We start from the raw sequence: 19811 nt of genomic DNA, 5'->3' as shown, positions 1-19811 counted from the left end.
ATAATTGTATGTTAAAATGAGAAATTAAGCAATTTTTCAGTAAGAGTGTGCTGTGACACTTTTGTATTTTTATTTCTGATTGTGTAAGCAAGTAGTTTTTAAGTGAGATGAAACTTGGGGGTAGGCAAGACAAATCAGACCCCTGAAAGGGGTACAGTAGTCTGGAAAGATTGTGAGCCACTGATCTAAAAGTTAGTATTCTTTTTTGATCTCTGAATCAATAAAATGTAGTAACAGACAGGAACAGAAGTTTAGCATCTACAAGCTAATCTGGTTACATAGTTAACATCTAACAAGATATAGGTAAACCCAGACAAATAATTAGTATTTTCTTCTAATTCACTAACAATACAGGTTTCCATTTCAAAGCATTTAGTCTGCTTTCACAGGGCTTTGATAGAATCATAGAATCATAGAATATCAGGGTTGGAAGGGACCTCAGGAGGTCATCTAGTCCAACCCCCTGCTCAAAGCAGGACCAATCCCCAATTAAATCATCCCAGCTAGGGCTTTGTCAAGCCTGACCTTAAAAACTTCTAAGGAAGGAGATTCTACCACCTCCCGAGGTAACGCATTCCAGTGTTTCACCACCCTCCTAGTGAAAAAGTTTTTCCTAATATCCAACCTAAACCTCCCCCACTGCAACTTGAGACCATTACTCCTTGTCCTGTCCTCTTCTACCACTGAGAATAGTCTAGAACCATCCTCTTTGGAACCACCTCTCAGGTAGTTGAAAGCAGCTATCAAATCCCCCCTCATTCTTCTCTTCTGCAGACAAAACAATCCCAGTTCCCTCAGCCTCTCCTCATAAGTCATGTGTTACAGACCCCTAATCATTTTTGTTGCCCTTCGCTGGACTCTCTCCAATTTATCCCCATAGTTCTGTAGTAGTGTGGGGCCCAAAACTGGACACAGTACTCCAGGTGAGGCCTCACCAATGTCAAATAGAGGGGAACGATCATGTCCCTCGATCTGCTGGCTATGCCCCTACTTATACATCCCAAAATGCCATTGGCCTTCTTGGCAACAAGGGCACACAGTTGACTCATATCCAGCTTCTCATCCACTGTCACCCCTAGGTCCTTTTCCGCAGAACTGCTGCCTAGCCATTCGGTCCCTAGTCTGTAGCGGTGCATGGGATTCTTCCGTCCTAAGTGCAGGACCCTGCACTTATCCTTGTTGAACCTCATCAGATTTCTTTTGGCCCAATCCTCCAATTTGTCTAGGTCCCTCTGTATCCTATCCCTACCCTCCAGCATATCTACTACTCCTCCTAGTTTAGTATCATCCGCAAATTTGCTGAGAGTGCAATCCACACCATCCTCCAGATCATTTATGAAGATATTGAACAAAACCGGCCCCAGGACCGACCCTTGGGGCACTCCATTTGACACCGGCTGCCAACTAGACATGGAGCCATTGATCACTACCTGTTGAGCCCGACAATCTAGCCAACTTTCTACCCACCTTATAGTGTATTCATCCAGCCCATACTTCTTTAACTTGCTGACAAGAATACTGTGGGAGACCGTGTCAAAAGCTTTGCTAAAGTCAAGAAACAATACATCCACTGCTTTCCCTTTATCCACAGAACCAGTAATCTCATCATAGAAGGCGATTAGATTAGTCAGGCATGACCTTCCCTTGGTGAATTCATGCTGACTGTTCCTGATAACTTTCCTCTCGTGTAAGTGCTTCAGAACTGATTTCTTGAGGACCTGCTCCATGATTTTTCCGAGGACTGAGGTGAGGCTGACTGGCCTGTAGTTTCCAGGATCCTCCTCCTTCCCTTTTTTGAAGATTGGCACTACATTAGCCTTTTTCCAGTCATCCGGGACTTCCCCCGTTCGCCATGAGTTTTCAGAGATAATGGCCGATGGCTCTGCAATCACATCCGCCAATTCCTTAAGCACTCTCGGAAGCAACACGTCCGGTCCCATGGACTTGTGCACGTCCAGCTTTTCTAAATAGTCCCTAATCACCTCTTTCTCCACAGAGGGCTGGCCACCTACTCCCCATGCTGTGATGCGCAGCGCAGCAGTCTGGGAGCTATCTACAAGGAGTGGTACTGATTACCACCTCAATAATTCTCTAATATGTCCTTAAAGGTTGATTTTAGATCACTTAGCCTGCTGGTTGCTTAACCCTCGCTGGCTCAGTGTCACAGCATGTAACACTCCAGAAAGCCTCAAGGGCAGAAACATCGTATCCCCAACTCTCCCAGTGACTGGCCACCCCCGTTGTCTCATTGTTTCTTCGTACTCTCCCACTGGTCTATCTGTATCCATCTGTTGTCTTTTATCTTATATTTACACAAGTAAACTTTACCAGTGGTGGGGCAGGACCTGTCTTTTTGCTCTCTCTCTACAGTACGCAGCACAATGGGGTTACGGTTGAGGATGGGCTCCTGGGAGCTACAGTAATACTGATAATAAATTACAATTAGCACTATTTGAAATCTTCCATTGCCTCGTTGCAGGAAGTGCTCTCTACCTGCTAACACACCTGCCCTCTGAACCTCCACAGTTCGATCTTGCACACCTTTCCCAGACCCTGGCTCCAATTGCCAGAGGGTTCTTGGCCCCCTGAATGCCACTTTTGTGGTGTGAAAGGTTTGTTTGCTACGAGTGGCTTCTGTCTCAGAAGCATTTGGAGCAGCTTACTGCAAAATTTCTGTCTGAAGATCCGGCCCTGTCTTGCTAGATTGAGGCTGTTCTTTTGGCTCAGGCTTTTCAACACTTGTTCCTCTCGTGATGGTCGTTGTTCAGCTTGTCATTCTCCTACAGCAAAATTAGCCTCAGCCACCTTTTCCCTCCCCCATTACCTCCTGGGCAACTGATGGCTACTCTCAAGGCTTTGCCCTTTTAAAGGGGTTTAAGCTCCAGCTAGGACCAAGTCTGGAGCAGGCTGTGTAGTCCAGCATCAGTGCTGTTATACTGCCCCATGGAGAAGGGTGTGCATTTTCTGTGCAGACAGGTCCCTTTCCCTAGTGCAGAGGATGGGAGTGCGGAGTGGGGGCAGAGTGCCTCAGTCCTGACGGGCTGCAGAGCACTTCAGCTAGGGTGGTGTTATCCTTGTCACAGGTTCTGCTACAGGAGAGGAGGGAGGGAGTGTCTGAGCGATACTGTGTGGACAGAGCCCCCCAGGGCAGAATGCCCATGAAAGCCAGATTCCGGCATGCACAAGAAAATGGGATCCAATATTATGTCTCACTCCAAGAGCAACTAGGATGATTTACTGACCTTTGAAGCATTACATAAGCTACAGCTTCTTTAAATTATGAAGAATTGGACCCATTTTTCATGCTTCATTATGGTGCTTAGCTGGTCTGAGAAGCAAAACATAAATCCCCTTTGAGCTCACAGGGAGATATTGCTCAGGTGGGATGGTGCTTAGGTGGTATTCACAGAACCACGGAGGGGCCGAGCATGCTGAATGTTATTTTCCTGTTTCCCTTGTGCTGCTTGTTAAAGAAACCGAGCCTGTAAAGAGAGACCGAGGTGTTGCCTGGAAGTCACTTTCGCTTTTAGCTAATTTAGTCGCCTCTGCGTAGTTCTGGGAGCAGCCCAGGCAAACTTTGCAGTGGCATTTTGCATTTCAAAACACAAGGAACCAATTATGAAACCGGTTAGTGTGCTTTGACTGGCACTAATTGGTTTTGCTGGCATTTTCGTCTCGTAATTAGAGCCTTTAGACACTGTGCAGTGGGCAGCATTTGTGTGCTTTGCACACCGTCCCGCCACCCCTCCTTCACACACAAACCTCTTCCTGATGTATTGTGCATTCCTGCTGGAAGAAAGGTACACTGAGGAAACGCGGTTAAAGGGAACATTGACGATGCTAAAGACATGAATCCGGAGTTCCACAAGCCCATGCTACAGGCTGTTCGGTGTCCCTGGTGTAAGGTTTGGCGTCTGTCCATTGGTTTGGAGGCCGACATCTCACTGCCAGGACCTGAGGCTGGGTCTTGCAAAGTCTCTCTTGTCAGTATGTTTCCTCCTTGCTCTTTTAGAAACTGCCATGGTTGCACTTGCAGTGGAAAGAACCTTTTTTGAGCCTGGTCAGGTAATCAGTTGGCTGGAAGAGGTGCGTCTGCCCTTCCTCATGTGCATGTTCGTGTCCCCTTCCAAGATGCTGTGAGGTCTCAAAATGTAGTTGTAAACTGGGAATCTCATCGAGCTGGTGTTTCTAATGGGGTATCATGGGGATCGGTTCTTAGCCCTACACTATTTAACATTTTTGTCAGTGACCTGGAGGAAAACCCCAAACCATCAAAGTTTGCAGATGTCACAAAAATTGGTGGAGTGGTAACTAATGAAGAGGACAGGTCACTGATACAGAGCAATGTGGATCACTCGGTAAGCTGGTCTCTGGCAAAATGTAAATGTATATACACCTAGGAACACAGAATGTAGGCCATACTTACAGCACAGGGGATTCTACCCTGGGAGGGAGTGACTCTGAAAAACATTTCAGGGTTGTGCTGTAGCCAAATGGCCTAATGCGATCCTCGGATGCGTAAACGGGAATAACGAGTAGGAGCAGAGAGGTTATTTTATGTCTGTATTTGGCACTGGTGCGACCGCTGCTGGAATCCTGTGTCCAGTTCAGATGTTCACAATTCAAGAAGGGTGTTGACGTACTGGAGGGGGTTCAGGGAAGAGCCCCAGGAATGATTAAAGGATAGAAAACATACAGTGATAGACTCAAGGAGCTCAATCTATTTAGTTTAACAAACAGAAGGTTAAGGGATGACTTGATTACAGTCTTTAAGTACCTGCATGGGCAACAAATCTTTAATAGGCTCTTCAATGTAGCAGAGAATGATATAATACAATCCAATGGCTGGAAGTTGAAGCTAGACAAATTCAGATTGGAAATAAGGTGTACAGGTATATTTCTAACAGAGTTATAAACCATTGGAGCAACTTACTAAGGGTTGTGGTGGATTCTCCATCCCTGACAAGATGGGATGTTTTTCTAACAGATCTGCTCTAGGAATAATTTGGGGGCAGGTCTCTGGCCTGTGCTGTACAGGAGGTCAGACTAGATGATCACAAGGGTCATTCCTGGCCTTGGAATCTATGAGTCTGTGCCCATTCTCTCTCCACTAGGGTACATTTTGGAGGCTACACAACGGGGTTCTGCATCCGTTTGGCAATATAGTGCTGTACTGACAAACCAACTGAGCGTGGGTGTTGATGAAGGAGTTTAACAGTTGGTGACCTGTTGCCTCAGTAGTGGAACTGGCTGAAAACAAAAGTCTCAGAAATTGAGCACTTGGTAAAAAAAAATCAAAACCTGAAATATTTTGGCTGAAAACTTGTGGTGCATCATGGGAGTTATAGTTCAGATGCACTCTCTACTTCTTCTCTGAGACCACCTGTCTGGTTGAGCTACACCTTCTGCAGCACTCCCTGGTGCCCCCCATGGTGTAGGCAGTGCATAGTGGGAAATGAAGTGTGGCAAGGGAGACTGCCCCAGAGGTGAATGGGACCATGAGGTACCCAAACTATAAGTCACAGGAGGCAACTCAGTGGTATTTCAGAACTGGAATATTTTAGGGTTTGGACAAAAAAATAATTGTTTGGATTTAGTAAAAAATCCAATTTTCTATTGAAAACCAATTTTGATGGAAAAATTTTGACCAGCCCTACTCAGTAGTTTGTTCTGTCACCACACAGGGCCTTGGGTGTTGGTGCCAGGCTCCCTGCCATAGCTGATGGGGGCTCAGAGTACTGTATGCAGCATGCTTAGCCATCCAGGAAGGTGCAGCTGAGAGAGTGGGATAGGCTATTTATGTGCTGCTTGACTGCATTTCCTACTAGTCAGGAACAGCCATAACATTCTCCGCTGCCTAGAGAGCACCTGACCTTGAGGCCTGTGCATAAGGGGGGATCTGCATGAAGTAGCAGGTTCAAATCATTGTATGAGTTGGGGTTGTACTGTCAAAATTGCCCATTTCAGCACTTTTGAGACAAAAAATTCAATTTGCTTGGTTCAAAATTACTTTGTTTTTAAATTTGAGCTAATAATAGTAAAAAAAAAAAAAATTTTTTTTTTTTTAACTGAAAGGTTGAGCTCAAAATCAGATGTCTGGATTGACCCTAGCTGAAATGGTTTTTGGATTGTTGATTTGTGAAAATTTTAGAGATTTAAACTTTTCATCCCTTCTTGGGACAGGAAAAATATTCAAAATTTCGAAAATTTTCCTGGGATGGGAAAACTGTTTCCCACCCAGCTCCAATAATGGCATACAGCTCCTTGGAAACCTCCCTCATTACTGATCTGCTCTTTTTCCTTCTACAGGTTGGGATAAACATTCGTATGGTTACCACGGTGACGACGGGCATTCCTTCTGTTCTTCTGGGACAGGACAGCCCTATGGCCCCACCTTCACTACTGGAGACGTGATTGGCTGCTGCGTCAACCTCATCAACAACACCTGCTTCTACACAAAGAATGGCCACAGCTTAGGTAGGCAAAGAAGGGTATCCTGAGGATGGGCCACCCCAGCCTACAATCACTTAGGACTCTCAAACTCTGTCACATATGACGTAACTCCATTCTGCAATTGGGAGCAAGGCTTTAGAGAGAAATAAGAACACACAGTGACCACCAGGAGCTGTGAGATTCCCCAAAGCCATAAACGTTTCCAGTGCGAGTAACTAACTGTTTCTGTGACTGCAGCTGCCACATGTGCTGAACTAAATTACAGACCTGTCCCCAGGCCCTTCAGCTGCTGTCCCTCCCTGTTGCCCTGCACAACCATAGATGAGATAGGTAGGGCATTTAGAGTTTGGGCAGCAGGGAAATGTAATCACAGAAAGTTTGGTTTGCATCCGATGAAGTGAGCTGTAGCTCACGAAAGCTCATGCTCAAATAAATTGGTTAGTCTCTAAGGTGCCACAAGTACTCCTTTTCTTTTTGGTTTGTATATTACCCAACAAATTACAAAACCATCACCAGTGAGTCACAAAGCCCTTTGTTTTTTACGGGACTTCCGTCTTTGTGAGTCTCACTCCATGGACTAAAACTCCTAGAGTTCTATGCATTTGCAAAACATTACAAATTCTACTTTAACGTTGTTTTGGTTGTGGAATGATCCAAAATACCCTTTTAGTTGACTCCTTATGTTTCAGTTAAGGACATTCAGGTTTTGCCCCACAAAATGTCATGTTGGCAGCTTCCAGGAGTTCAGAGCTGCACCCAATTTGTATAAGATAGCACAGGTTGCAACCACCTTCATCCTGAATATGCTGCCCATAGAGACAACAGGCCCATCATGCAATGCTCCAGCTTGATCAGATGAGCTCTCCTCCTTCCACAGTAAGTGTGATTCCCTGTCATTTGATTTGTCAGAGGAAAGTGTTTAGCTTACTTTGGTGAATTCCTCTAACCTTCTGAACTGTAACACATTTGATTTGGCTGGGGACAAACGCTCTCTGTTTCCTTTGCTTCTCTCATAGCTGTGTTGATCCTAGTTTCCTTCAAGCTGAAGAGGCTGGTACAAAAAAACCCAGATAAAACCCCTGCCAGGACAAAAGTTGTACTGAGTGAGCAATTGGGTAAAAGGAGGGGGAAGATGGTAAAGGAGGAGTGCAGGACCGATGTGTTCTTCAGGCAGGCATGATTGCTGCTGCAGTTGCTGAGATGGGTGTGGGGAGGAAGGAGCTGCATTGCGGGTACATCTGAGTCATGATCCTGTGTGTGGATTTTGTGTCACAGCCCTGAGGCTGTTACGCAGCAGAGCCTGCGGGATACTGAACTTATGGGAACAGGATTTTTCTTGGAAAACAGCAAGCATTTGGGTCAAGCGCAGAGCCCGAGTTGGGCTAGAATTTTTGTAGTCAGTATTTCTGATTGGGGGCTGGGGGAGGGTGTCAAGGCTGATTCCCCACTTCGGCAGTTCGAGTGCAGAAGGTCAGGGCCCGCAAGGATTCTAAAAATTAATATTGGCCACTCCAGGCTGGTATTAAACTCCCAAGGTTACAGCTTTTCTCTGACCTTGGATGGGTAGATGCTGCCACCACCCAAGTGCAAACCCCTCCCTTCTCTCCCCCCCCCCCACACCACCACCACCTTTGAGAACCCAGGAAGGAGCATGTGGGAATTCCTTCCTGTGGGGTACCCTTAAGCTCTTTCACCCCCTCCCCCTCCACCCCCGGAAGAGCTGAGAAAGAAAACAAAGGAAATCAGCTGTTATCACCAGCTAATTAAACAACATGTGCACAAACCTCTTAGGGACACAAAAATCCAATCCTGTTCTTAAAAAAGGTAAATTTTATTAAAAAACAAAAAGAAAGAAAATACATCTGGAACGTAGACTATTGCTAGTTTTTAAAAAGAGCGAATATAATAATTAAGCATCAAGAATGGTTTTTCTTCAGGTCCAGCTTAAAGTTTATAAGCAAAACAAAAGCACCTGGGGTTAGCACAGAGGAATCCACAAGCCATAAAGAAATAAGAGATTAACCTAAGTGTGTCTTCCTAGACATTCCCTGATCTACTTACATATCTGGGGTTTCAGAGAAGTAGTTTTGAGGTATGATTTGATGGTTTTTCATATCTGGCTTAAAGCTTCTTACAGCATTGATGCTCTGTGTCTCCTCTCTCTAGAGAACAACAGACCAACAAAGGGAAAGTTTCTTCCCAAGTTTAAAAAGTTCTAGCCTTCCCATTGGCTCTTTTGGTCAGGTGCCCACTTCCTTCCTTTTACCTGTGGGCTTTTTTAACCCTTTACAGGTAAAGCAAGTAGAGAACAGCTACTAACAGGGATTTTGTAGCTAAATGGCTGGCTGGGTGCCACAAAAGGGAGCACCCCCTCCCCCACCCTTCATGTGTCTCAGTGGGAAATGTGGCCCAGTTACAGGCCTTTTTGTGTGGAACCTCAGGTGCGTTTCCAGTGTTAGTCTTTCGCTGCCCCGTCAGTTTCTATTCCTGTCGCTTTGCCGTCCTTCTCCATGGGGCAGCAATCCAGAGCGACTTCCTTCGGGGCCAAGTGGAAGAATCTGTTTAAAATTTGCCCTGTGGCATTCAGAGATGGCAATTGGAGCCATTGCGTTCAGACCCCTGCAGCCCTAGCCACAGCTAAGATAGTGTGTCTGAGTGGCTCTCTGGGGGTTTTGCTCTGGCTTGTCTTTGCCAACCTGACCAGCTGTGATGTCACACAAATGATGCTTTATATTTAAAAATGATGTGGGCCATAACTAAGGCTTCTGGTGTGGGACATTAACAAACCAGTCAAAGGTGGGGAGGGAAGCATTCCTTGGCAAATAAACATTAGGGAAAAGCCCAGTTTTCTGACTGCACTCAAGCCTTTTCTGATCTGGTCTGTCATCAGCCCTGTGCTGTGGAGAAGCTCAAAGGTGTGTGAAGCTGATAATGTAGACTAGGAGCTCCACAAGCCATCACTGGAGAGGTGTCAGGTTGAGTAAAAGCAATATTTATTGGGACACTTGTCTTTTTGCCAGGATTTTAAATTAATTTAAACATCAACCTAAAGACCACCTGGGAATCAAAACCAGTGACACCCCTAGCTTGGAAGAAGTGAATTGTTGAGCCCGTCACTTCAGCTAGAGGGTCCCAGTTACGATAGTAATTTAGGATATTTCACTAAGTCTGTGCTTTGATTAGTTTTGTTCATGTATGCATGTGCTAGAGTAACATTATGAGGTGGCTAACCTGACCCCCAGGGATTCAGGTAGCCTTTCTATCTTGTGGCTGCCTATGGGAGAACTACTCCAGCTTCTCCTGCATTCCCTATCCAGAGTTGTGACTCACTTCCTCTTGATCACCTCTCCCACTGTCCTTGCGTGCTTCAGGCTTATTTGTTTCCACTTTCTCCTTTGTTCAAATGGCTGAGTTCCCACTTCTGTATTTTTCCAGCCCAGCATCATTAGTTCCCCCTCCAGCAAATCATTGGTGGTAGTTACAAAATCCTAATGTGGCGCTGAATTATAGTGTGAGTTTCAATTAGTTTCAGAGCACTGATGATGGAGGGCTTATCACGGAAAGCAAGGAGGATGTGGAAGCCGTTGTGGATGAGAGATGCCTGTGTAAGCTTCAATTAGTGCACTGCAGCTGGGGAAGGTATTTTCCTTCGCTTGACACAACTGCATCCGTGCCACTGCGTTCTTCCATAATGAAAAAGTAATGGCTGGAAAGAGACTGAGTCTACTGTTTAATGCGTTAGTATCAGCACCAGATCGAAAGGGGATCTGCAGAGTGGAGAGGATGTGGCGAAGCCTTTCAGTTGTTCCTGTCGTCATTTCGCTCGTGTCCATGCTGTGATACAGCAATGTCACACTTCACTGGCCGAGCGGATATGACAAAACAAAGGGAGGCAGGTTATCAGTGACTTTCACATCAGACTTAGTTATTAAAATCCCCTGATTCTGTGCCTCGTATTCCGCAAGGAGTTCTGTTCTGCTCTGCTCATGATGCATGTACAGATGGTTACAGGGGTGATGCACTTCTCTTCCCCACTTTTCGTTTCCATTGCTAGTTTCTTTCGAGAATACTTTTCTTCCATGGAAATTTTGTGGTAGCTGATTCAAAATTATCCCAGCTTGAGCCTCCTGATTCTTTTGTAGTAAATTCCTGTCAGGCGAGAGAGGAAAATGAAGTGATTCAAATTCTTCTCTCAGCAGACTAGAGAGTTCTGACTAGAGAGGTCATTGGCATCACGGCCTGCTGTTTTAGGAGATGGGGTCAGACTGATCAGGAGTGTCCTACTGCTGAGCCAGTGGAATCTGGTGGCGGCATGAATGTGACTTGAGTGCAGGAGTGAGCAGTGTGTGGGAAAGGCTGCAGCTGTGACTACAGACTGTCAGTTCATGTCCCAACACTTCTCTGTGCTCACACAGAGGGGTGTATAGAGGAGGCAAGCAAAGGGATGCTTGGTGCAGTGGTGGATTTGCAGAAACCCTGGCTAAAGGCAGAAGGGAATAGTAGCAGCTACTACCTCTCCCTTCAGAAAGGCTGGCAGAACATGTAATGTTTCTCTGGGAAAATGGAACAGACGTCTCACCCAGAAAGGCTAATGGTGACTGGTGTCTACCTGTTGCTGTTTGAGAAGGAAGCACAAGGTCAAGAGGAGAATCATCCATTAGTCAGTGCTTTGAGCTGAGGAAAACACATTTCTCAGCACCAAGTGATGGCAAGCGCAAGCAGCCTGTCAACCGTGGCAAAGCTCTTCACTAGAGATGGGCCAAGTGATTGTGACAGGAAGGGGTGGAACACGGATTTCTGTGCGGAGCGGATGCCAGAGGAAAACGAGCACCTTCAGCAGGCCAGGGACCCCTAAGCACCTGGGGATGCATCCTAATGAAGTCTAAATATTGCTTGTCTCTTATCTTAATGACAGACTGAGAATCCAGGATCTGTGTTGGTGAGCTGGAGACTGACCCAGAAAGGGAGTAGTGCACTGTTTCCTTGGCACACACTGAACGTGTAGGTCCCTTCTCTAGTGAACAGGAATAATGCAGCTCTCCCAGGAGGGCTCACAAATGTTCCAGGGAATAGCCAGCTACGATTCTGCTCCCCCCCAGGAGTGTCTTGGTACCTGTTTGTGCTGATAGTACAGTCTGAAGGCCCCTGACATTCAGCCTGTTCTGGATGCTGCTTGTATCTAACTGAAATATTGTAATTTCACTCTTTGCCCAGAAGGCAAGGTCTTCCTTTGTGCTGGTAGTTATATAGTACTGCTGTAAGAAAGGAGGAAGGTGCCTGTGGTGAAGGTATAGGACTGGAACTCAAAAGCCCTAGGTTCTGTTCCCAGCCCTGCATTGCTCTGTGACTTTAGGCAAGTCACTGGCGTAACCTCTCTGAGCATTGGTTTCCTCATCTGAAAAATGGGGCTATTATAGCACTTACCAGTGTAAGACAAGACAAAAAAGATGGATGACCCAGGCAGGCTGAGACTGGGTAACGATATGATTAGTGCAGTGACCCAGGCAGGCTGAGACTGGGTAACGATATGATTAGTGTAGTGACCCAGGCAGGCTGAGACTGGGTAATGATATGATTAGCTGATCAGGAGCAGTAATTGCAGCTTGCTGCCTGTCTAGCAGTTACCAGAGTGCAGTTTTTGGTCTGCACTGCAGAAGAGAGTTACAAGGAGGGATCTGAAGGAGGATTAAGGAGATGGCTTCCTAGATTGACCAGTAGCTTTTCTCACTGATACGGGGTGGTTTGGGGAACTCAGTCAATTGAAGACAACATTGTTAGCAGAGCGAAGGCAGGAGCCAACCTTGTGATAAAAGAGAAGGTTGGATAGGTAGAGAGCAGCGAAAACTTGAAGGGTAAAAGCAAGCAAGAGAAGTGTATGTTTGGGGTGGAGGGACTTGGAGAAGGGTGACAGAGCCACAAGCTGGGAGGAGAACAGTTGGTTGTCACAGATGGATTGAGATCTTCTGGGAAGTCCCTAGCAAAGGGACAGTATTCCTGCCAGACATGTGGGCCTGGCAAACCAGTGCTCTGCCTACATCTTCCCTTTTGCACCTTCCTGTAAGTTTAAACTCACTCTTTTGTTTTCGTTGAAACTTTCTCTCTTGCCACCCTTCCTTGGTCTTCTATGCTTTCTGTAACCTTTCATTGTGACCTTTCTGTAAGGAATGACTTGGGAGCTAATGTCTCAGCACCATCTTAGGGGAAGAGATACATGTCATTAATTCTGGACATTCCAGTTGGTGCTAGAAAACTTAGTTATGTGCCTCAAGTGAGAACTGTTTTGCATTGTCATTTCAAGGCCTGGAAGAAACAATTTTTATATCTCAACAGTGACTCTTTCCAGCTGCTGAAGGAGCAGCATTGACACATTCCAAAAGGAGTGTCAACCAAAAGGAAGGTGACAGCTACACATGGCCCAGAGCTGGCGGATGTAAATCAGGGGAGGTGGGGTGTCATAAATATAAAGGGAAGGGTAAACACCTTTAAAATCCCTCCTGGCCAGAGGAAAAACCCTTTCACCTGTAAAGGGTAAAGAAACTAGGATAACCTCACTGGCACCCTGACCAAAATGACCAATGAGGAGACAAGATACTTTCAAAGCTGGAGGGGGGGAGAAACAAAGGTTCTCTCTGGCTGTTTTTGTGTTTGTTTGTTTGTTTGTTTGTTTGTTTGTTTTTGTTTTTTTGCCAGGACCAGATCAGGAAGGCAGGTCAGAACTCCTGTAAAGGGTTAATAAGCAATCTAGTTAGATATGCGTTAGATTCTGTTTTGTTTAAATGGCTGATAAAATAAGTTGTGCTGAATGGAATGTATATTCCTGTTTTTGTGTCTTTTTGTAACTTAAGGTTTTGCCTAGAGGAATTCTCTATGTTTTGAATCTGATTACCCTGTAAGGTATTTACCATCCTGATTTTACAGAGGTGATTCTTTTACTTTTTCTTCAATTAAAATTCTTCTTTTAAGAACCTGATTGCTTTTTCATTGTTCTTAAGATCCAAGGGTTTGGGTCTGTGTTCACCTGTGCAAATTGATGAGGATTTTTATCAAGCCTTCCCCAGGAAAGGGGGTGTAGGGTTTGGGAGGATTTTGGGGGGAAAGACCTTTCCAAGCGGGCTCTTTCCCTGTTATATATTTGTTAGACGCTTGGTGGTGGCAGCAATAAAGTCCAAGGGCAAAAGGTAAAATAGTTTGTACCTTGGGGAAGTTTTTAACTTAAGCTGCTAAAAATAAGCTTAGGGGGTTTTTCATACAGGTCCCCACATCTGTACCCTAGAGTTCAGAGTGGGGAAGGAACCTTGACATGGTGGCAGAGCGGTGGGATTAACTTGAAATCATTTTGAGATCAATTTGAGATTTTTTGAACCAGAAGCACAGATTTTTTAAAAGGAATTTTTTTTTTCCCCTTTGGGCTGCTGAAAAGCAGGTTTTAAGCTGAAAGCAGTTAGAGGGTTTTTTTGTCTCTGCTTGGGGGCCAGAGCAGAGACAAAATGGAATTGTCTTTTGTGAGCTGGAGTTTTCTCTACCTAAAGGCAGGGTAGTTAACCTCCTGCAGGGAAATTCACAGGTCTTCACAGACCGGAAGTTGTTTTTTACCTAAGAGCAACTAGAGGGGTTTTCTGTCTATTTGCCTGGAGACAAAGGTGTTAGGGGTTTTTTTTAAGGATTTTTCTGTAGGCTGACAGTCACTGTCAGAGACCATAGATATCCGGTTACAGCACAGCCGATATATATTTTGACAAGCCAAGTTTTTTGTTTGTTTGTTTTATTTCTGACTCTCGGGTGTAAAGCTAGTTAAAAACAGAAAGGCAAACATGACAGAAACCAAGGAAACAGCCAAAGAGGCTGCCCAAACAGCGAAAGAGGCTGTCAAGGAGAGCTATGGAGACAAAGGAAAAAAGAATGAAAGCATGCTGAGGAGGAAAGGGAGGCTGCCCACAGGAGAGCTATGGAGGTAGAAAAAAACCAAGAGGCTGCCCACAGGAGAGCTATGGAGGCAAGGGAAAAAGAAATGGAGAAAAAGGAAAAAGAGAGCAAGCATGCTGAGGCGGAGAAGGAAAAAGAGAGGAAGCATGCACTGGAGATGGAGAAGGCAAAGGCTGAGCGGAATCTACTGGATAACCCTAACCATCCTTCCCCAACAATCCACAAATGGGAGTGACTATGTCCACAATATGATGAATCCAGTGATATTGCTGAATATTTTCTCACCTTTGAGAGACTGTGCAGTCTCCATAAAATTCCTGAAGCTCACATGATGACCACGTTGGTCGCAAAATTAACTGGAAGAGCTCTGGACATATTCAATAAGATGCCTATTGATGAGGCTTCTGACTATAATAAGATCAAGGATTTGGTTTTGAAGCAATTTCAAGTTACATGTGAAACGAACAGAGTAAAATTTATAGCCCTTAAGAGAGGGTCTGGACTAAGTAATGTGGCTTATCTAAACCAGATGAAGGATGTGTTAGACAAATGGGTCCAAGGAAGGGGTGTCACTAGCTTCGACGGAATGTGTGATTTGATAGCTCAGGAGCAATTCCTGAATATGTCCAAGGAGGAAATAAAACAGTGTTTATGGGATAAGGAAATGGACTCAGCAGACAGTCTTGCTTCTTATGCTGATCGATACGAGCAGTTCCAGACCGCCAAAGAGGCGGGGCAAGCCGGAACAAAACGGGTGGAGAGAGGAACAACCCTGGTCACAGTTGGAGTGGATACCAGAAGGGACACCCTCAGACCACCCCCTGCTACCGGGGGCAGCTCAAAGCCCCAACTACACACCAAGGAATACTCCAGACACCTTATCGTCCCGCCACACTGTTCTCCAGCAACCCACCTCGCCCCAGTGACCCGTCAGCTGGACGATGTTTTAAATGTAACATGCCGGGGCATGTAAAGGCCAACTGCCCCAAGAACCCCAACCGAGTACAGTTCATTGCACCGGAATCACACCAAAGGTTCTCAGGCCCAGATACCTCCCAGATACCCTCGGAGTGGAGGAAAACTGTGAGTGTGGGCGGGAAGAAGGTCATCGTGTGGAGGGACACCGGAGCACAAGTTTAGGTTATCCAGGCTTTCTTAGTGAACCCAAATTTAATCGACCCAGAGATCCAAGTAACAATTCAACTCTTCAAGTACAAGTCTTTCAATTTGTCTACAGCCAAGTTGCCTGTCCAGTACAAGGGCTGGTCAGGAACGTGGACTTTTGCAGTCTATGATAGTTATCCCATCCCCATGCTATTGGGGGAAAACTTGGCCAATCATGTGACGCTAGCCAAGAGGGTGGGAATGGTCACCCGCAGCCAGGCTAAGCAAGCTGTCACACCTAGCTCTGATCTGGAGACTTCTACCAGGACTCAGTCAGGGGTGATGGAACTGGACCCCTTGCCAACGTCTGCAACAGCAGTAGTGGATCCAGTCCCGGAACCAGCAGCAGCCGATAACCATACACAAGAGGCTCAGCTGGAGCCTGAACCCCAACATAGTGCACCAGCGGAGAGCTGTTCACAGTCAACGGAAACAGCCCCATCCCCTACATCGCTTCCAGAGGGACCAAGCCTAGGTCCACAATTCAATGAGGAACTAATGTCTCCAGCATCAAGGGAACAGTTCCAGACTAACAGGAAGCAGATGAAAGCCTCCAGAGAGCTTGGACAGTGGCCCGGAGCAACCCACCGCCTCTCAGCTCTTCCAATCGATCCAGAGAATTAAAGGTTTGTCAGTCCACAGGCCAGGAAGGAGATGACGCTGAGTAGCCTGAAGGTATCTACTACGAAGGGAAAAGTGCTGGTGACATGGAAGAGGTGAATCTCTCCATGAGCCTTGGGCGTATGCCGCGACAGTAGATCAAGGAGCTGTGCACTAGCTACACACAGACGTCCTCAGCCACCCCAGGACTGACTGAACGGGCATACCACTCCATTAACACAGGTAATGCTCACCCAATTAAAGTCCAACCTTACCGGGTGTCTCCTCAAGCTAAAACTGCTATAAAACAGGAGATCCAGGATATGCTACAGATGGGGGTAGTCCGCCCCCTCTGGCAGTGCATGGGCATCTCCAGTGGTTCTAGTTCTCAAACCAGATGGGGAAATACATTTTTGCATGGACTACCGTAAGCTAAATGCTGTAACTCGCCCAGACAACAATGCCACGCACAGATGAACTATTAGAGAAACTAGGATGGCCAAGTTCATCTCTACCTTGGACTTAACCAAGGGGTACTGGCAGGTGTACCGCTAGATGAATCTGCCAAGGAAAGATCAGCCTTCAGCACACATGTCGGGCTGTATGAATTTAATGTACTCCCTTTCGGGCTGCGTAATGCACCCGCCACCTTCCAAAGACTTGTAGATGGTCTCCTAGTGGGATTAGGAGAATATGCAGTCGCCTACCTTGACGATGTGGCCATATTTTCGGATTCTTGGGCAGAACACCTGGAACATCTACAAAAAGTGATTGGGAACGGCGTTTCCACCTGCAGACTGACCATGCTGCACTACAGTGGCTTCATACCGCAACGGGAAATAACAAAAAGCTTGTTTGGTGGAGTTTAGCTCTCCAAGATTTTAATTTCGACATCCAACACATCTCAGGAGCTTCTAACAAAGTGGCTGATGTACTCTCCTGTGAGTTTCCCAGAATCAACTGGTTAAAATCGTCCTTGAGATGTGAAAAATATTGTTAGTCTTTATATACTTGGTAGTATATTTAGAGGTGCATGTGTCTTATTAACTCTGTTTTCTCCTAGAGCTCCAGGAAGAAATCACAGTCAGCGTTTCACCCTATCTGTGATTTGGGGGGCGTGTCATAAATATAAAGGGAAGGGTAAACACCTTTAAAATCCAGAGGAAAAACCCTTTCACCTGTAAAGGGTTAAGAAGCTAGGATAACCTCACCGGTAACTGACCAAAATGACCAATGAGGAAACAAAATACTTTCAAAGTTGGAGGGGGGGAGAAACAAAGGTTCTCTCTGGCTGTTTTTTTTTGCCAGGACCAGATCAGGAAGGCAGGTCAGAATTCCTGTAAAGGGTTAATAAGCAATCTAGTTAGATATGCGTTAGATTCTGTTTTGTTTAAATGGCTGATAAAATAAGTTGTGCTGAATGGAATGTATATTCCTGTTTTTGTGTCTTTTTGTAACTTAAGGTTTTGCCTAGAGGAATTCTCTATGTTTTGAATCTGATTACCCTGTAAGGTATTTACCATCCTGATTTTACAGAGGTGATTCTTTTACTTTTTCTTCAATTAAAATTCTTCTTTTAAGAACCTAATTGCTTTTTCGTTGTTCTTAAGATCCAAGGGTTTGGGTCTGTGTTCACCTGTGCAAATTGATGAGGATTTTTATCAAGCCTTCCCCAGGAAAGGGGTGTAGGGTTTGGGAGGATTTTGGGGGGAAAGACCTTTCCAAGCGGGCTCTTTCCCTGTTATATATTTGTTAGACGCTTGGTGGTGGCAGCAATAAAGTCCAAGGGCAAAAGGTAAAATAGTTTGTACCTTGGGGAAGTTTTTAACCTAAGCTGGTAAAAATAAGTTTAGGGGGTTTTTCATGCAGGTCCCCACATCTGTACCCTAGAGTTCAGAGTGGGGAAGAAACCTTAACATGGGGATATGAGAGGAATGAACATCAGGGCTTCAACCAGGAGGCAGAGTTTATTCTCTGCGGAAGTGGCAAGAGGATATGGCTAAGTTATAAACTGTTGTATGTAATAGAAGTGGCCAAATGGAACAGTACACTCAAGGCGTTCTGGAGGAGTGTTTCAATTCTTTGACTCTGTAATGGGGTGCTCAGGTCCCAGCTGGACGGGGTCACTGGGATTATGAAAATAGCACGTCCTCCTCCTTGAGAGGTCTATCTGAAGACGCTTCCTCCAATCTGTCTGATTTACAATGCCGGTACTCGGGGAAAGCACACGTTGTCGGGTGGACAAATGTAATCTCTGCACAGCTCCTAGAATGGCTAACGTAAAGTCAGGGCATAGAGAGGCGCACAGCAGCAAATGGAACTGGACAGGATGCAAACATGGTGCTTGTTTTGCCAGTTAATGGCAAAAGCTGTTTCACTGGCTTGATGCTGTTTGCCAGATGCAGTGTCACGGGCAGACAGGAGGGATTGTACTCTCAGCATGTTATGCAGATGAGGCATAGAACTAATGAGCATTAATATTAATGCACCTTATTCCCAGGCCTTCCCTGTGAATGCTCCAACCTGAAGACATTGGCTGTGAGAGACCTCCCTCTCCCCCAGTAACAAACTGAAATTGTCATGGACCAGATCACCCTCCCACCCTCTGGCTTCACTCAGGTTTGGCAGGTTAGCTAACAAGCTTCACAGGCCACTTCTGGAGAACAGTGGCAATAGGATGAAAAGAGCCCACTCTTCAAACCAAGTCTTGGCAATTGGACTGCATCAAATTGGTGGAGATGCATCAAACCTGGCTGAGCTTTGTTCCTGCCCAGTGGCTTTGCCCAAGTAGTCTGATAGAATAGCAGCTGTTTGGCTCCGCCCAGCGACGGCTCACAGGTAAGTCTTTAATTCCAATTAGCATTCGGAGCCTGCTCTCTGAAGGGTCTGTCTTGGCAGAGTGTGGTGTGTCCTGTGTTGCTTCCACTGGCACTCCCTCCAGGTCATCGCTGGCAGGGAGATTGCCACTTGCCTGGAAGCCGAAGCCAAAGGAATTTGCTAACACCTTTCCCAAGTAGAGAGCTAGCACTGTGTCATGGGAGCAGTGTTTTGGGGTGTCCTGCATGAATTGAGGAGGGACCCCTGGGATGGAGGAGAGCAGGCTTACATAGATTCGAGGGCCCTTGGGTAGGGAGCATTTTTTTGTTCTGTCTGCACAGCACCTAACACGATGGGGTTCTGATCTGGGACTGGGGCTCTTAGACACTACGCTAATACAAATCATGATTACTATTAATAATAATTGGCTATTCAGACATGAGCAGAAAGGCGGGATGTAGATAGTAAGGGGTGAACGCAGCTGTCTGAGGTCCATGTCACTTAAACCCTTCTCTGTTCGCGTGAAGTTGTGGATTAGTCTCTGTAACAAAGGTGTCTGGAACCAATTGTGGAGATAGGCTCTAACTCTGAGGCAGAACACATGGTCACTTTTGGCTGAAGGGGAGGGGAGGACTTGGCTTGGAGATCTCCTGATTACTGTGTGCATTGCTTGTATGGAGCTGTGGAAAGGGGAAGAGTCTTTAAGTAAAATTATGGATGAAATCTCTGTTTACACTGGTACAAGGGGGTTAGTTGGAGCTGTGCTCATCTTGATTTCCTTCCCACAGAAGTAGCTATTTGTCATGGACAATGTCAGTGTCAGATTGCCGCCTGCTTTCCCATTTCAACTAGCA

General features: G+C 45.9%; 1 protein-coding gene across 3 annotated transcripts in view; it reads left to right on the top strand.

Moving 5' to 3' along the window:
* Positions 1-19811, top strand: part of RANBP10 (RAN binding protein 10) — a 163866-nt gene that overhangs the window by 104731 nt on the left and 39324 nt on the right. For 2 of the 3 annotated variants that reach the window (XM_077831096.1, XM_077831095.1), the window contains exon 4: positions 6310-6477. In XM_077831096.1, coding sequence (XP_077687222.1) covers positions 6310-6477 — 168 coding nt within the window. Of the gene's footprint in view, positions 1-6309; positions 6478-18768; positions 18979-19811 lie in introns of those variants that run through there. The other variant, XM_077831098.1, reaches the window with a different exon arrangement.

This window comes from Eretmochelys imbricata, chromosome 12, assembly GCF_965152235.1.
Source record: "Eretmochelys imbricata isolate rEreImb1 chromosome 12, rEreImb1.hap1, whole genome shotgun sequence".
Classification (NCBI taxonomy): domain Eukaryota; kingdom Metazoa; phylum Chordata; order Testudines; family Cheloniidae; genus Eretmochelys; species Eretmochelys imbricata.
This window is presented reverse-complemented; position numbering and strand designations above follow the sequence as displayed.